General features: G+C 43.1%; 1 protein-coding gene across 2 annotated transcripts in view; it reads left to right on the forward strand.

Annotated features, from left to right (window-relative positions):
* Nucleotides 1–1,304: 1,304 nt before the first annotated feature.
* The window catches only part of pappaa (pregnancy-associated plasma protein A, pappalysin 1a), a 154,457-nt gene continuing 142,166 nt past the window's right edge, over nucleotides 1,305–13,595 (forward strand). For both annotated transcript variants that reach the window (XM_017723163.2, XM_037533561.1), the window contains exon 1: nucleotides 1,305–2,168. In XM_017723163.2, the coding sequence (XP_017578652.2) occupies nucleotides 1,781–2,168 (388 nt within the window). In that variant the 5' untranslated portion in view covers nucleotides 1,305–1,780. The remainder of the gene's footprint in view (nucleotides 2,169–13,595) is intronic.

Consider the following 13,595-nt stretch of genomic DNA (forward strand, 5'->3'; position numbering starts at 1 on the left):
CGCAATGGCAAAAAACAGGCGCCGAATACTTCAACAATTCAAAAATAATTTCAAATAAAAACAATATCTAACAAATTATTTGTATAGATCATAAAACAATGGACTACATTAGCTGCAGGTAACGGTTAAACCCCTTCAAATGTCCACAACGTACATTAGTTTGTTTGTAAAAACTGCCCATTGGCTTGAATTAGACACCTGCTACCTTTTGTTGTTGTTGTTGTTGTTGTGGTTCTGTCCCATATGTATATGTAATAGAGAGAGAGAGAGAGAGAGAGAGGGAGAGAGAGAGAGAGAGAGAGAGGGAGAGAGAGAGAGAGAGAGAGCTCATCACTATCTCTATTAATGCCTTGGCTTTGGGTTTTAACCTCTTCAGACGTCTGGTTCCTATCACCACCAGTGTGAGCAGCTCTGAATCTGTGGGTGTTTCACTACAGGCCACTCTGAATGACCTTCTTCACCATTTGCTTGTGCTGGAAAATCAGCCCTCCTTTGAAGAGTTTCAGGCACTTTGAAACTTGTTTGTTTGTTTTGTTACTTTCACTTTTTACGGGCAGTACTTCTATTGGAGTGTGGGTGCTCTGCCCACCACTGTGGAGTGGTCAGTGTTGCCCATGAGCCACTGAAACACGGAGAGCCCCTTCCGGCCAGTGGCCACTAGAGGGCGACAAACCTACTTTCCTCCACCAGCACCAGCCAGCAGTTGGAGAAACGAGACAGGGCGCCTGTCATGGCTTACCTGTGAACCCCCCCCCCCCCCTCCCCCCCATCACCCCCCCCTCCCGCCCCTTTAGGAGAGAGGGGAGGGGGTGAACAAACACTCTCCACCACTTAAGCCCGAGGGTCTGAGTGAGGAAGCCTCGCCGCGCGCATTGCTCGTAAAGCCTCTGTTCTCTCCTCCTTTCTCTCCTCCTCCTCCTCCTCCTCCTCCTCCTCCTCTCCAAACCCAGCGAGGATCTCTGCGATGCTCTCGCGCGTCTCAACTTCTGCTCACCTGACACACAAGTTTGGCTGATTGTTCTCTCTCTCTCTCTCTCTCTCTCTCTCTCTCTCTCTCACGCCGGATAAGAAAGAAAGAGAAGAGGAAAAAACAGAAGGCGCTTTGGAGGGCGAGCGAGCTGGCTTTCTGCAAATAAATGGAGCTGGAATGAAGTGGAGGGAGGGGGAAATGAGGGGGGCATTCTGATTGATTACTTATTACTCACCCCTCAACACCCCCCCCACCACCCAACCCACCCACCACCACCACCCTCCACACACACACACACACAGACGCTCGCGCGCACCCCTCCCGTTTGGATCCATTCAGAAAGGCAACGTGGAGCTCATAAATGAATCAACTACAGCCGCTGTTGCTCCAAGCCGAGCGCGCGAGAGTGAGGAGGAAGAGCGCGAGGGACCCTTGGCGTTGTGAAAGGTGTTCAGCTGGGGGGGACGCAACAATGGAAGAGCATCAGCACGGCAGCTCTCCATAACGTCGCGAGGGGCTTTAGCTCGACTTTTGGAGGTTTAAGAGAGGGGCACCCAGCGCGAGCCGTGGCACTGATGAACTGGCCTGAGGAGGAGAAAGAGGAGAGTGGACACTGAGAGTGGACTCGAGTTCTGCTGCTGATAAACGACCACCGCAAAAGGAGTTTTGGAGAGGTGGAAGAGGAGCACCGTGGACGCACGCGCGCGCGCTCGTGCCCCTTTGCTCCTTCCTCGCGCGTTGTTTGGAGGAGGGAGAGCCGAATAAAAAAAAAAAAAAAAAAGACAGAGAGACAGACAGAAAAATAGAGCGATGAAAGTTTGGGCTGTGCTGCCGTGCCTGGCCGTGCTGGCGGTGTGCGTGTGCGCGCGGCACGGCCGGGTGAGCAGGGAGCTGGCCCACGCGCGCCAGGCCGCCGTGGCCGCCGCGCTCAGCTCGCAGCCCGGAGCCTGCGGCACGCGCCTGCCTCGCGGGAAGCGCTCCGCGCATGGACCCGAGAGGCGCGCGCCGGGGGGACCGGGCAGGAGGAGAGGCGGAGAGCTCGGGCAGGAGGAGCGCGAGAGGAGCCGCGCGGTCAGGTTCGGGGGCCGGGGGGACCAGCTGCGCCTGCGGCCAGCGGTGGACGTGCCGAGGGGCAACTTCACCCTCAGCATGTGGGTAAAGCCTGAGGGGGGGCAACGGCCACGCGCAGTAATCTCAGGTAGGTGCGCTGGATAAATAAAGAGTGAGATGGAGTGACAGTAGCGCATTGAAGAAGTGATAACGTACTGAAAACTACAGTGGATAAATAAGAGCGTAATGGACCCCCGTAGTGCTTTGGATAAAAGTGTGCTGCGCAAATTAGTTCACTGGATAAACACAAAGCACTGGATGCGAACGTGCCAAACAGCTGTATTACATTAAAAGGCATAGAGCACTGGATAAATACAAATGCACTGCGAAATGAATGTGATGGACGACTACAGTGCCATGGATAAGTGTACTGCGCAGATCAGTTCACTGGATAAAAGTGTGCTGCACAAAATAGTGCACTGGATGTGAAGGTGCCAAACAGCTGCTTTACATTAAAAAGTACTAGTGCACTGGATACAAATAAGAGTGCACTAAAAACTGTTCTGCACTGGATAAATACGAGCGTAATGGACAGCTGTAGTGCTGTGCTGCGCAAAACAGTTCACTGGATAAAAGTGTCCTGCACATAATAGTGCACTAGATAAAGATAAATAATGCACGGGGAGCGTGCGCATGTGCCAAACAGCTGTATTACATTAAAAAAGGTAGTCGTGCACTGGATAAATAAAAGTGCACCAAAAACGGTCATGCACTGATACATGAGTGTGCACTGAATGCACTGTAAAAGCATAGTGCGTTTATAATGGACACTGCATTTGATAAATAGGTCTTCTGGAAATCTCCACGCACTGGATAGAGGTGCACTGAGCAAACTCATGCACTGGATGAATAACATGCTGCAGAAGAGCGTTCCCAACAACTGTAGCACATGGAAGAATTAATAGTGCATTGGCTAAAAGTGCACTGGAAAAACTGCAGTCGTGTAAATAAGTGTGCGCTGGCATTGGTTAAACTGTGGTGCTCTGAGCAAAACAGCTCATTGATTCCAGGGTTTCCAGTCGTCACGATGTTGACATTTCCCCCTGAATGAGCCGTGCTGCACCAACACAAGATTGTTTTTCACTTTGTTTACTTTTCACAATAGCGCGGTTGATGCGATATGCTTCATTCTGGTAGTCGTCCAAATCTGCTTGATGCACGGCGTCGGGAGTGGTTTGTGTGCGGCGGTGAAGTGAGCAGGAGCGCAGGAAGGCACTTTGGGTGAGCAAAACAAAAGTTTGGCTTTTGCGCATGAAAAGCTGCTGCAGATGTGATCCAGATGAGGAGCGGGTGGGATTGAGGCGTAATCCGGGATGCGGTGGAGGTGGGAGTGTGGAACCTCGAGCGCTGCTTGCCAGGCTCCGAGCCCCATCGGAGGGTTTACGCACGCAAGAGTGCGCGTAGAGCAGGGTGTTAGGCTGAGGGGGTGTGCGGGCATGCAAGAAATGCGTGCAGCAATGCAGAATAAGTCAATGTAAGTCGATGCAAAGGGTGTGCAGCAGGGCAAAACCAGTGTGTGGTAATCCAAAGTGTGCGTGTGGTGCTTTTGCATGAAGTGAAGGAAGCTCTTTAAGATTAAATGAGCTGCAGGAAGGTTAACACTGAGCGTTTAGTTTAATTGCCAGGCTCATTTGTCAGTAATAGAAACCTAACTGAGTTATTCGTACGTTCTAGAAGTGCTTTACGAAAGTCTGGATGTGCCTAAGGAGTTAACTCAGTGGATGTGCTACACTTGCCTCAGTGTTTCGCCGCAGACAGCTGACACCGACTGAACTGAGTGAGTTTGTAAGCCGAGAGAGAGAGAGGGCGAGAGAGTGAGAGAGAGAGAGAGAGGGGGAGGGAGGCTGGACTTCCAGGGTTTTCCCGCCCATGTTAAAAGTAGAAACTTTCGCACTCAGCCTCATGCAATCCTGGGAGCTTTCAGAGAGACGGAGGGGCAGCAGCTTTGAGTGGAAAAATGAGGAGAGAGTGTTGTTTGGCCAGCGCACCTCTTTGATATGTCCAGAAGTATATTTGGGGTGCACAATGTCTGTTTTTGCCCCATTGTAGGACAGAAATGGCACCAGCATCAGGATTTCAGCAGATGCTGGATCAGATATTGGAAGGGAGTGAAATCAAATCTTGTAACTTGAAATCACAGCGAGTGATGCCATGTATGTGTGTAGTTTTCCGGTTGTTTGAACATGTTTAGGGTCTGGATGAGTGAAGGAGTCCCGATGAAAAGAGCTCATTTTAAGGGTTAGTAGGTTCCAAAGAAAAGAATTCCGACTGGCATCCGTATCGGACAGTGCTCAAGGTTTTAACGTGGGTTTCGGAAAGGAAAAAGTGGGGTTGTGCCATCTTGAGCCCTGCACTGAAACACTGCCCAGTCAGAGTGATTTGCAAGCGCGTTCGTGTCTGTGTTGTGGAGAGAAAGCGGGATTTCCGTTGGCTTCCATTCCATCCCGTGCCGACAGAGGGCGTAGCCATCTCAAAACACAAACCAAGCAGACAGGAACCTGCTTAGGCTTTCATCATTTTAAAAGCATATGTATATTTATCTATATATGTTTCACATACTCCAGCTCCCATATGCAGATAAGCTCTGCATTTGAAGCTTCGCTTGATGACTGAAGGAATGACGGACAGAGTTACAAATCTGAGGGCAATATTCCTCACCAGCCTGCTCTTTTCCCAGGGATGATGTCATCTTTTATGAAACTTGTAGCAGCTCAGGCTCAGACGGCGAGGCTTGTTGAAGAGAGTGGGAAAAAAGAGAAGAGAACGTCTCTCGAGATATTGGCAGTTGCAGAACGGCCCTGGGCAATTTCACAGTTGAGTCACATGTTTGTCAAACAGTTTGTCCTTTAAGAGAACAATCCGGACGCACTGTTCAACAGCCCTGTCGTGTACCGGCATGCACTTAATCTATTGTTTTGCCTCCCTTCATTGAATATCTGTGGTGCTCGGGAAAAAAAAGAGCCTACGTAAGCCTACGTTGCTCTAGGGGCAAATGTGGTAATACCTAATCTTTTAAATCTGATGCGTGGTGGTAAGAAGCGAGGCATAAGGCCGTTTACATCCGCTTGTTTTGAGAGAATATCCGACTCTTGCTGCAGCTGTTTTTTCCCCTCAGTTGTTGTTGTTGTCATTGTTGTTGTTTTGCCTGACTCGAGACTGCTGTTGTTTTCCTTTCGCGTCTAAATTTCGAAGAATAGAGGTTTAGGGTTTACTATGTTTATCATGTTGTTTACAGCACAGGTCACCAAAATCAAAACGGCTCAGATGGAACAAAGTGCTTGCCCTGGGACCTGATATGGCGGCATGTTTGATAAACACAAGTGCTTGTAGCCTGTCTGGATCAGATTGTATCCCGAACAGTCTAAACAAGGCACTGGGATGAGTCCGACTGAAGACTCGAATCTCCGAATGGATTGATTATGATGCTGAACAGTTAGTCAATGTCGCCCATTTGTTACAGATTTGTAGCACTTGTGTGAAACTGGGTTACTGCAGGACTTCATCTAGTTTAAAAGGCCGTGAACCTGAGTGTAAAGAAAGGCAGCATGAGAGCAGCCTGGACAGACTACCAAGTACAGTGAATTCAGGACCTTGAACAGCGCTGAGGCAATGTTTGTATGTCTACAGGGGGAGAAACGATTTGGATCGCTTATGCGGATTTCGGCTTATGAATAGCAACTAGTCAGCGGCTATGCGCAGAATCTAGTCTCGTATAATTGCGCCGAGGCCATTACACAAAAAAACTGGCCTCTGATGAAAGCCCCTGGCAGGCCAGTGAATGACCTGAGGTCTAATAGTCACAATAAAGTTGAAATCTTTTTATTTTAGAGTTCAGTTAAACATGCTCTGTGCTTGGCCCTCTCTCCTTGGGCCCACCATGCAAGAACATCTCGCATTAAAATGAGTGTGAGGGGGAAAAAAAAAACGCAGCACTTGGACGAGATTGACCTTCATGACGACAAAAGGTTATGAAGTTCTAGCAACAACAGATTTTTATCATAGATGACTTTTAGTGACCTGTTGAGTCATTTTAAGGCTGTGTTGTGCTGCATGCAGCTTTTGTCTATAGGTGAAGGATCATGGAAGCTTTCCCATTTCATAATTTACAGGTGGCTTTAACCCCTTGCTTTAACTGACAGGCCCAACAATTTATTACATCCTTGTATAGCCTAAGAATCACTCAGCCAGTTTGCACCAAAGTCCCTGTTATTACTAAATAATAAGCTTTAGTATTTAATAAGCCTGAGATTTGAAAGAGTTAAACATCAGAAGTGTTTAAAATCTCTTTAGTACATGTTGTCATAGGTAAACTGCAGGCGTTTGGCTCTGGCCTGAGCTTAAACTGCTGTATTGCTGTGTTGGGGCTCTGTGGTGGTCTTAAATGGGAGTTCTGCTCTTTTCCCTCCTTTCTAGAGAAACTAACTGAGTTGTTCACAGTGGTGGTGATAGGAACCAGACGTCCAAAAAGGTTAATGTTTCTAAAAGAGGGCCTAACATTCATTCAAGTTAGACAGGTAAACTTAGGGTATTGGGAAAACCTAGAATTTTTTTCAGATTCATGACTATTTTATCATTGTCCAAATAACATAAAACTCAGAAGACATGTGTAGCTTCACTGGTGGTTTTGAGAAGTAAATAAAAGGGCAATATTTGTGTTAGAGACTTCACAAGCCCTGGTTCTTATCACCACCACTGTCAGTTCTTTTCTATAATGATTTCACATCCAACATGGATTTTCATCATGATTGATTTACACCGAAATTTACACATAATGCGCCTCATTCACCATTCACTTCTTCTTAAAACCCACTTATGCTGTTCTGGAAGATTCTGATATTCACCAATGTTTTCAGTAACACTTTCTATGAATGTCAGCATATATAAACACATTTATAACATGTTATAATGCATACATAAGGCATTATAAACATGGATAAAATAACACTTTGTAGCCATGTTGATTATACATTATAAGTAGTCTTAAGAACATGTTGTACTGTCAGAGCCAAAGAAGTCAGTCCCAGCTTGGAGTTTATTTACGGCCTGAGATTTTATTTCTCACTGCTGGTGCTGTCAGAGCTGCATCTTCAGGGCTTCAGTCCTGAATGTTCAGATGCTCCAAACAGGCCATCCAGCCTAGAATCACTACTACAATGTGCTTTTCTTACCCAGCGCTGCCACTTTAAACACTACATTACATCACAGCAAACCGAGTACCCATCAGCCCCTCCCCTGAACCCCCTCAGACATCACACTGAGCATGAAGTTTCTGTGGAGTGAAGGCCTGGAGAGGACGAGGCGAGATAGTCGCGCACTGTCATTGTAATTTGTTCACTGTTTCTAACATCAAGCACTAGAACACTTCACTGTAATGCTACAGTACAGTAGTGCTGGTTTCTGCTGGCGTTCTATTGGATATACAGTGTTAAGTCAGTGCCAGGCTAACGGTGGTGCACATTAACAGTTGTGTACATTGACTTTCCCACATTGGGTGAAACTCTGAGGGCAGCTCTAGTTTAAACTCTGACATCTGAAGCCTGTAATGAGCTTTACTGTGTGTGTTTTAGTGTTTCAGTAAATTCTTTAGTAAATACTTCACTCTTAACCCTGGACGAGGCTTCAGTCCAGCACGACTCACTTTACTTAGAGCGGACAAATACAGCTTATGAGCTCTTATAACTTGTTATAAACAGTGCTTATAATGCATTATGTTAACAATGCATAATAAGCATAACTATAAAGTGTAATGCATTTTTTATAAATGTTTATAGCCATGTTTATGATGCCTTATGAATGCATTACAACATGTTATGAATGTGTTTCTAAATGCTTACAAACATGGCATTCATAGAAAGTTACTATTTTTCCTTGTCTGGGATTTGTTCTTAAGAATGTCCACACAAGAGCGCAAAGGTGAGAATAAGGTTTAAGAACACATCATGAATCTGACGTACACTTTTACTTAGGATCTTCCTCATGAAGGAATTTGAGAAAAGAAAGCAGGAATATATTTGTGAATGAGGCCCAGTTTGTGAATTCCCTTTTAAAGGCACTGAGGATTCAAAGGCATCTCACAACTGCTGTGAACTCTCAAACTGATATCAGTGTTAATCAGGCTGTGAAATATGTGTTTGGTCCAAGCTTTTGCATCCCTTCGTGGCAACTGTTGTGAGGTTGGACATATTTTAGAGAGCTGTGGCAAAAATCCCATTCAACCAAATGGGAAGCTCAGATTTTGTTAGAATACAAAGGTTTGGAGTGATTCTAAGGATGGTGTAGTGGTTAACACCTTTGCCTTCTATGCTGTAGACTGGGGTTCAATCCCCCACCAGGGCAGCACCCTATACTATACCAATAAGGGTCCTTGGGCAAGACTCCTAACACCACCTTGGCCTACCTGTGTAAAAATGATCGAACTGTAAGTCGGTCTGGATAAGAGCGTCAGCCAAATGCCATAAATGTAAATATTTATGTGTGGGATATGTGGGAAGAGTCACACTATTAGGATAGATTGCGTATAGTTTTTGTCACCTAATGGCAGCTTGATGGCAGATTCATTCTAGTTTCCAACCTGCCTTGGTTTGATTAGCTAGAACAGCACAGTCCAGCTCAGAGGTGTAACTGGATACTTAGGTTTTGTAGCCAATCCTGAATTCTACCTAAATCTGTTAGGTTGAATAAGATTTTTGCTGTAAATCTTGTCCAGCATAGCAACAGTATGTACAACAGAGCCCATTTGCCGAAACTGAAACCAAAATTCAAGATCTAGGTGGCTGAAAACCCAAACCAAATATCAAACGAAAGTATTTTTTTAAAAATCTGATTCCAATAGGACACACCTGAGTTGGCATTGAAAAAAAGCTTCACATACATTAACATCAGGTTACCACATGTGCCTCGAAATCCAGCGTCCTCCGCTGTAGAGAATGGTTGGTCATTCAAGGCAATGAATTTAATATTGTTTTTTAGCTTGTCGTTTATGCATTTTGTCAGAATTTCAAAACCAGAGGCTACAGACAGCATCAAGATGCTTGCAGATACTCCTTTAGCTTCTGTTGTTTTATAGCAGGATTCGTCCTCTTGAGACATAAACAGTGGAATACAATGCTTGCTTGTCTGATGTCCATGTAGAAACCATGAGAGTTTCATGTGGTGGATTTTTTTCCACTGTTGTTCTGCTGCGACTCAAACTGCTTGAACACATCTGCGCTAACTGACTCAGAAGAGCGACAGAAACAAAAACACTGTTTCTCGTTTTCATCATTGGTCCAATTATTTGTTAAATGTTTGACTCTTTGCTGTATTATGGCCAAAATTTCCACTTTTGACCATTTTTGTGTGAAATTCTTTTGTTGTTGAAATTTTGGAGCAACCGTAGATGGAAAAAGTGTTTTTAACTTTTAGTGTAAGTCAGTGACTAAATTGACTATATTTCATTTATATGTCATTTTGGATCATTTCTATATGTCTGTTCATCATTAAACTTTGACACTTTGCAAAGCAAGGTGCAAAATACAAGGGGTCTTGATGGGTCTGGGATGCCCTAATTAACCTCTTGGACCAAATAAAAAATAAAAATTCTGGAAGGTCCTGGAAAATAAACGTATTATCACATCATATTGTCATTCTTAAGCTACTTCAACCACAGTCGACAAGCTTCTGTCTTTAGTATTCTTAACTGACTAGAGATGTGGCATTGATAGGCCTGGTGGTGCTGTAGCAGACTGGTTCACCCAGTTGGTGCTTCATAGCCTAGCAACTGTAACTATGCTTAGGATACATCTGAAAATTGTTTACAATATGCCATAAGGTATTTGTAAATCTGAAAACCTGTCCAATTTCCCAGTTGATTGGTGAACAGTTACTCATTTCTCATTTCTGAAGACAAAAGAGGAGATCAGCAAGATCGTGTGGATGAGCGCGTTACCAATCTAGGAAAGAGGATTTATAAAACTGTTCAACCAAACATTTTTTTGAAGTGCGTCTACAATGAAAGAACAGCCAATACAACTCTGGATTAGCGAGCCAACATGGAATCCCTCCTTGAATACAAGAGGGTGTTTTGCTCAATAATGTAAAGACAATTTATGTATATCATGTCATCGGAAGAAAATCTGGTAACACTTTATTTGATGGCTACCTACATAAGGGCTTCATAACACATTCATAAGCACTGAATAATGTATTTATGAAGCACTACTTGAACATTTATTAAGTGCTTATGTCGGTTCTCGCAACCTGACATAAGATGTTTTATGAAATAAATGACATTTTACTGACATAATAAGAATAAACTGTGAACATATTTACAGCACTAAACACATTTAAACCCTATACATAATTGCATCAATCATCTTATCCATGCCATGGAGGGAAGAGGGGGTGGTTTCCAGGCATATTTCACCTGATATTAATACAATGTCATCTTAAGAATGCTGACATAAATAGTTATGTGTAGTGTTTTAAATGTTTAGTGCTGTAAATATGTTCAACATTTATTCATATTATGTCAGTACAAGGTCATTTATTTCATAAAACATCTTATGTCAGGTTTCGAGAACCGACATAAGCACTTAATAAATGTTCAAGTAGTGCTTCATAAACGCATTATTCAGCGCTTATGAATGTGTTATGAAGCCCTTATGTAGGTAGCCTTCAAATAAAGTGTTACCGAAAATCTAATATCTCCATTTTTGACATTTTTCAGTTTTTGACATAATTTGGAAATACCTGTTGCCCTTTAAATTGTATGTAAATTTCATGATGAATGGACCAAAAGAAACAACTCAAAATGACTTGGAAAAACATCTGGTGCTACTGACTTACATTAAAATTAAAGTATGTTCTTTTGGTAACACTTTATTTGAAGGCTACCTGCATAAGGACTTCATAACACATGAATAATTGTTGAATTATGTACTTATAAAGCGATAGTTGCATATTAATGAACAGCTTATGCCATTAATCGCAAGATGACATAGGATATTTTATGAAGTAAATGTAGTGAGCCTGGCATTTTAAAGTGTTGACATACGTGTGACAGACATTTATTCCTTAAGTAACACATTGAAAACTGAACTTTTGTACTTATGATTATATACAACTGACATAGTATTTTTATCTAGGCCTCTGCATAGCTATAAGCCCGTCACATGAGGACATAGTTATAACAGTGCTATAAATGAACCAAACTGTGCATCACTTCAGTTTAAGGTCCCTTGTGTCAGTGCGATGTCATTTACTTAATAAACATCTTATGTCATCTTGTGAGTAATGACAGAAGCTGTCCATAAATACTCAAGCATTGCTTTATAAATACATAATTCAGTGCTTATTGTGTGTAATGCAGTCCCTGTGTAGGCAGCCTTCAAATTAAGTTTTGCCATTTTTTTCTTCACCTGTAAATTTAAAAGTTAACATTATATATATATATATATATATATATATATATATATATATATATATATTAGTATCTCACAAAAGTAAGTACACCCCTCACATATCTCATTGCTATTGTTTTTCATTTTTGGACATAATGTTGTGTCAAAATTTTATTATGAATGGATCAACATTAATGATCCAAAATGACTTAGAAAAGAATATTTTTCCATTTATTTCCATTAAAAGTTAATAACCTGTTTTCTTCTCCTGTAAAGCTACATTTCTGGATATACAAGGTTTTGTTCCAGCAGCAGCAATATATATATATATATATATATATATATATATATATATATATATACACACACACACACACACACACACACACACACCTATATGGTCAGACTGCTCTGCACAGTTCGTCTGGAGAAATGTAATGTGTTAGATTAATTGAGCGTGGCAGACTTCTGACATGTGTTTACATAATAGGCCCTACAGGCATTTTAGCACACCTTTTAGTTTGAATGTGCACACTGACAGATGGCAGACTTTTCTTGCAGTGTCGTGGCAAGCCTGTAATGTTTAACAGGGCTGACCCCTGGCTTTGGCCCCACATGCTCTGAGAGCACTGGCTCATTTGAAGTTGACCTAGAGAGAGAATGTTCTCACACATTCACGACCCTGAAAGGCGAGGGGAGATCCAGGGAGGTCAGATCAGATACAAAGTTATCTTTCAGCGACGCACGAGAAGGACTCTGTTGTGTCTTCCTGTCTCGGCCTATTACACTACAAAGAGTCATTACAGCATGTCCATGTGCATGAGATGTACTAGCACAGGGGTTTCTTTTGGTTTACGTCGTTTAGGCGACGATGACATCTGTTTCATTCATGTAGAAACGATGTACACAAACTCAAGGCAAATACTTCTGTGAGGCCTCTTAGCGGCTTAATGAGTCTCCTGTGTTTGTGTATGTGACCGAGTCTTGTTGTAAGCATGTCTCTCGCAAGAATAACTGGTGAACACATGCATCTCCACATGCAAGGCATGCCTCATTGCACATGCACATGCCAGCATAAACACCACACTCCTTCTGCTGGATCTACCCAGTGAGTGAGAGAGAGAGAGAGAGAGAGAGAGAGAGAGAGAGAGAGGTTTGAAGGGACATTTTGAACTTTGATTTCTCCAACTCTCTGCATAATTCAGTGGTTCAGATGTAAACAAAGTCATTCAAAACAGCTTAATGTGAAATGGTTGATTGTAGAGAAACACACTCACTCAGATGTCTTTACAGTGGTGGTGATGGGAACCAGGGGTCGCCATGACTACAACACAAATAAAGCCACTTTATTTACTGTTCAAAACCACCTGTGAACCTAAACGCGCATTCTGGGTTTTTTTTACAGTAATACAGTGATCAAACTGTTGTAAACCCTTTTTGCGAACTCCTTGCATGCACCTCTTTGCCTTAAATGTGTTTATATGGTTTATTTCGATCTATCATGAAGCGACGTCTCCATCATGAGGCAGCACAATCACAACCATTTCGTGTAAAAACTTTCTTTGAAGGAGCTTTTAGAGGCATTAAACACTTCAGACGTCTGGTCCCCATCACAAACCGCAGGGGCAAGTTCTTCATTTTACATCAAACCACTCAGAGCAACTTTGTTTACATCTTAGACGTTTAATTATGCCGATATTTCGGAAACATCTATGGAATTCCGCCTTAAGAGTGAACCAGAGCGATTTCAGTAAAAACACATCACTGTGATGAACCTGACACATGCTTTCCAACGGAAACAGGAAAAAGGTGTTTTGGTGCCTCTAACATAATGGAGCGTTTGCAGAACGCCACCATTTCTGGCCTAACAACCACAATTTCTAGATCGAAGCTTTGGGTGACACCAGTATTCATACAGTACTTTACTTTATCTACACTTTATAAGCTGCATTGAACTTACAAGAGGCATCACTGCTTTAGCTTTATATAAATCTTTTTCATATTGTAGCCAAAATGTCATTTTGGGGGAGTGGTGGGTGGGGTCTGGTTACAGGTTGGGGAGGGAGGGGGCATTACAATAGAAATAACCAAGATTCGGCCTACTTCACTGCCGCTATCGCAGCCAGAGTGCTTAA

Source organism: Pygocentrus nattereri, chromosome 23 (assembly GCF_015220715.1).
Source record: "Pygocentrus nattereri isolate fPygNat1 chromosome 23, fPygNat1.pri, whole genome shotgun sequence".
In the NCBI taxonomy this organism is placed as follows: domain Eukaryota; kingdom Metazoa; phylum Chordata; class Actinopteri; order Characiformes; family Serrasalmidae; genus Pygocentrus; species Pygocentrus nattereri.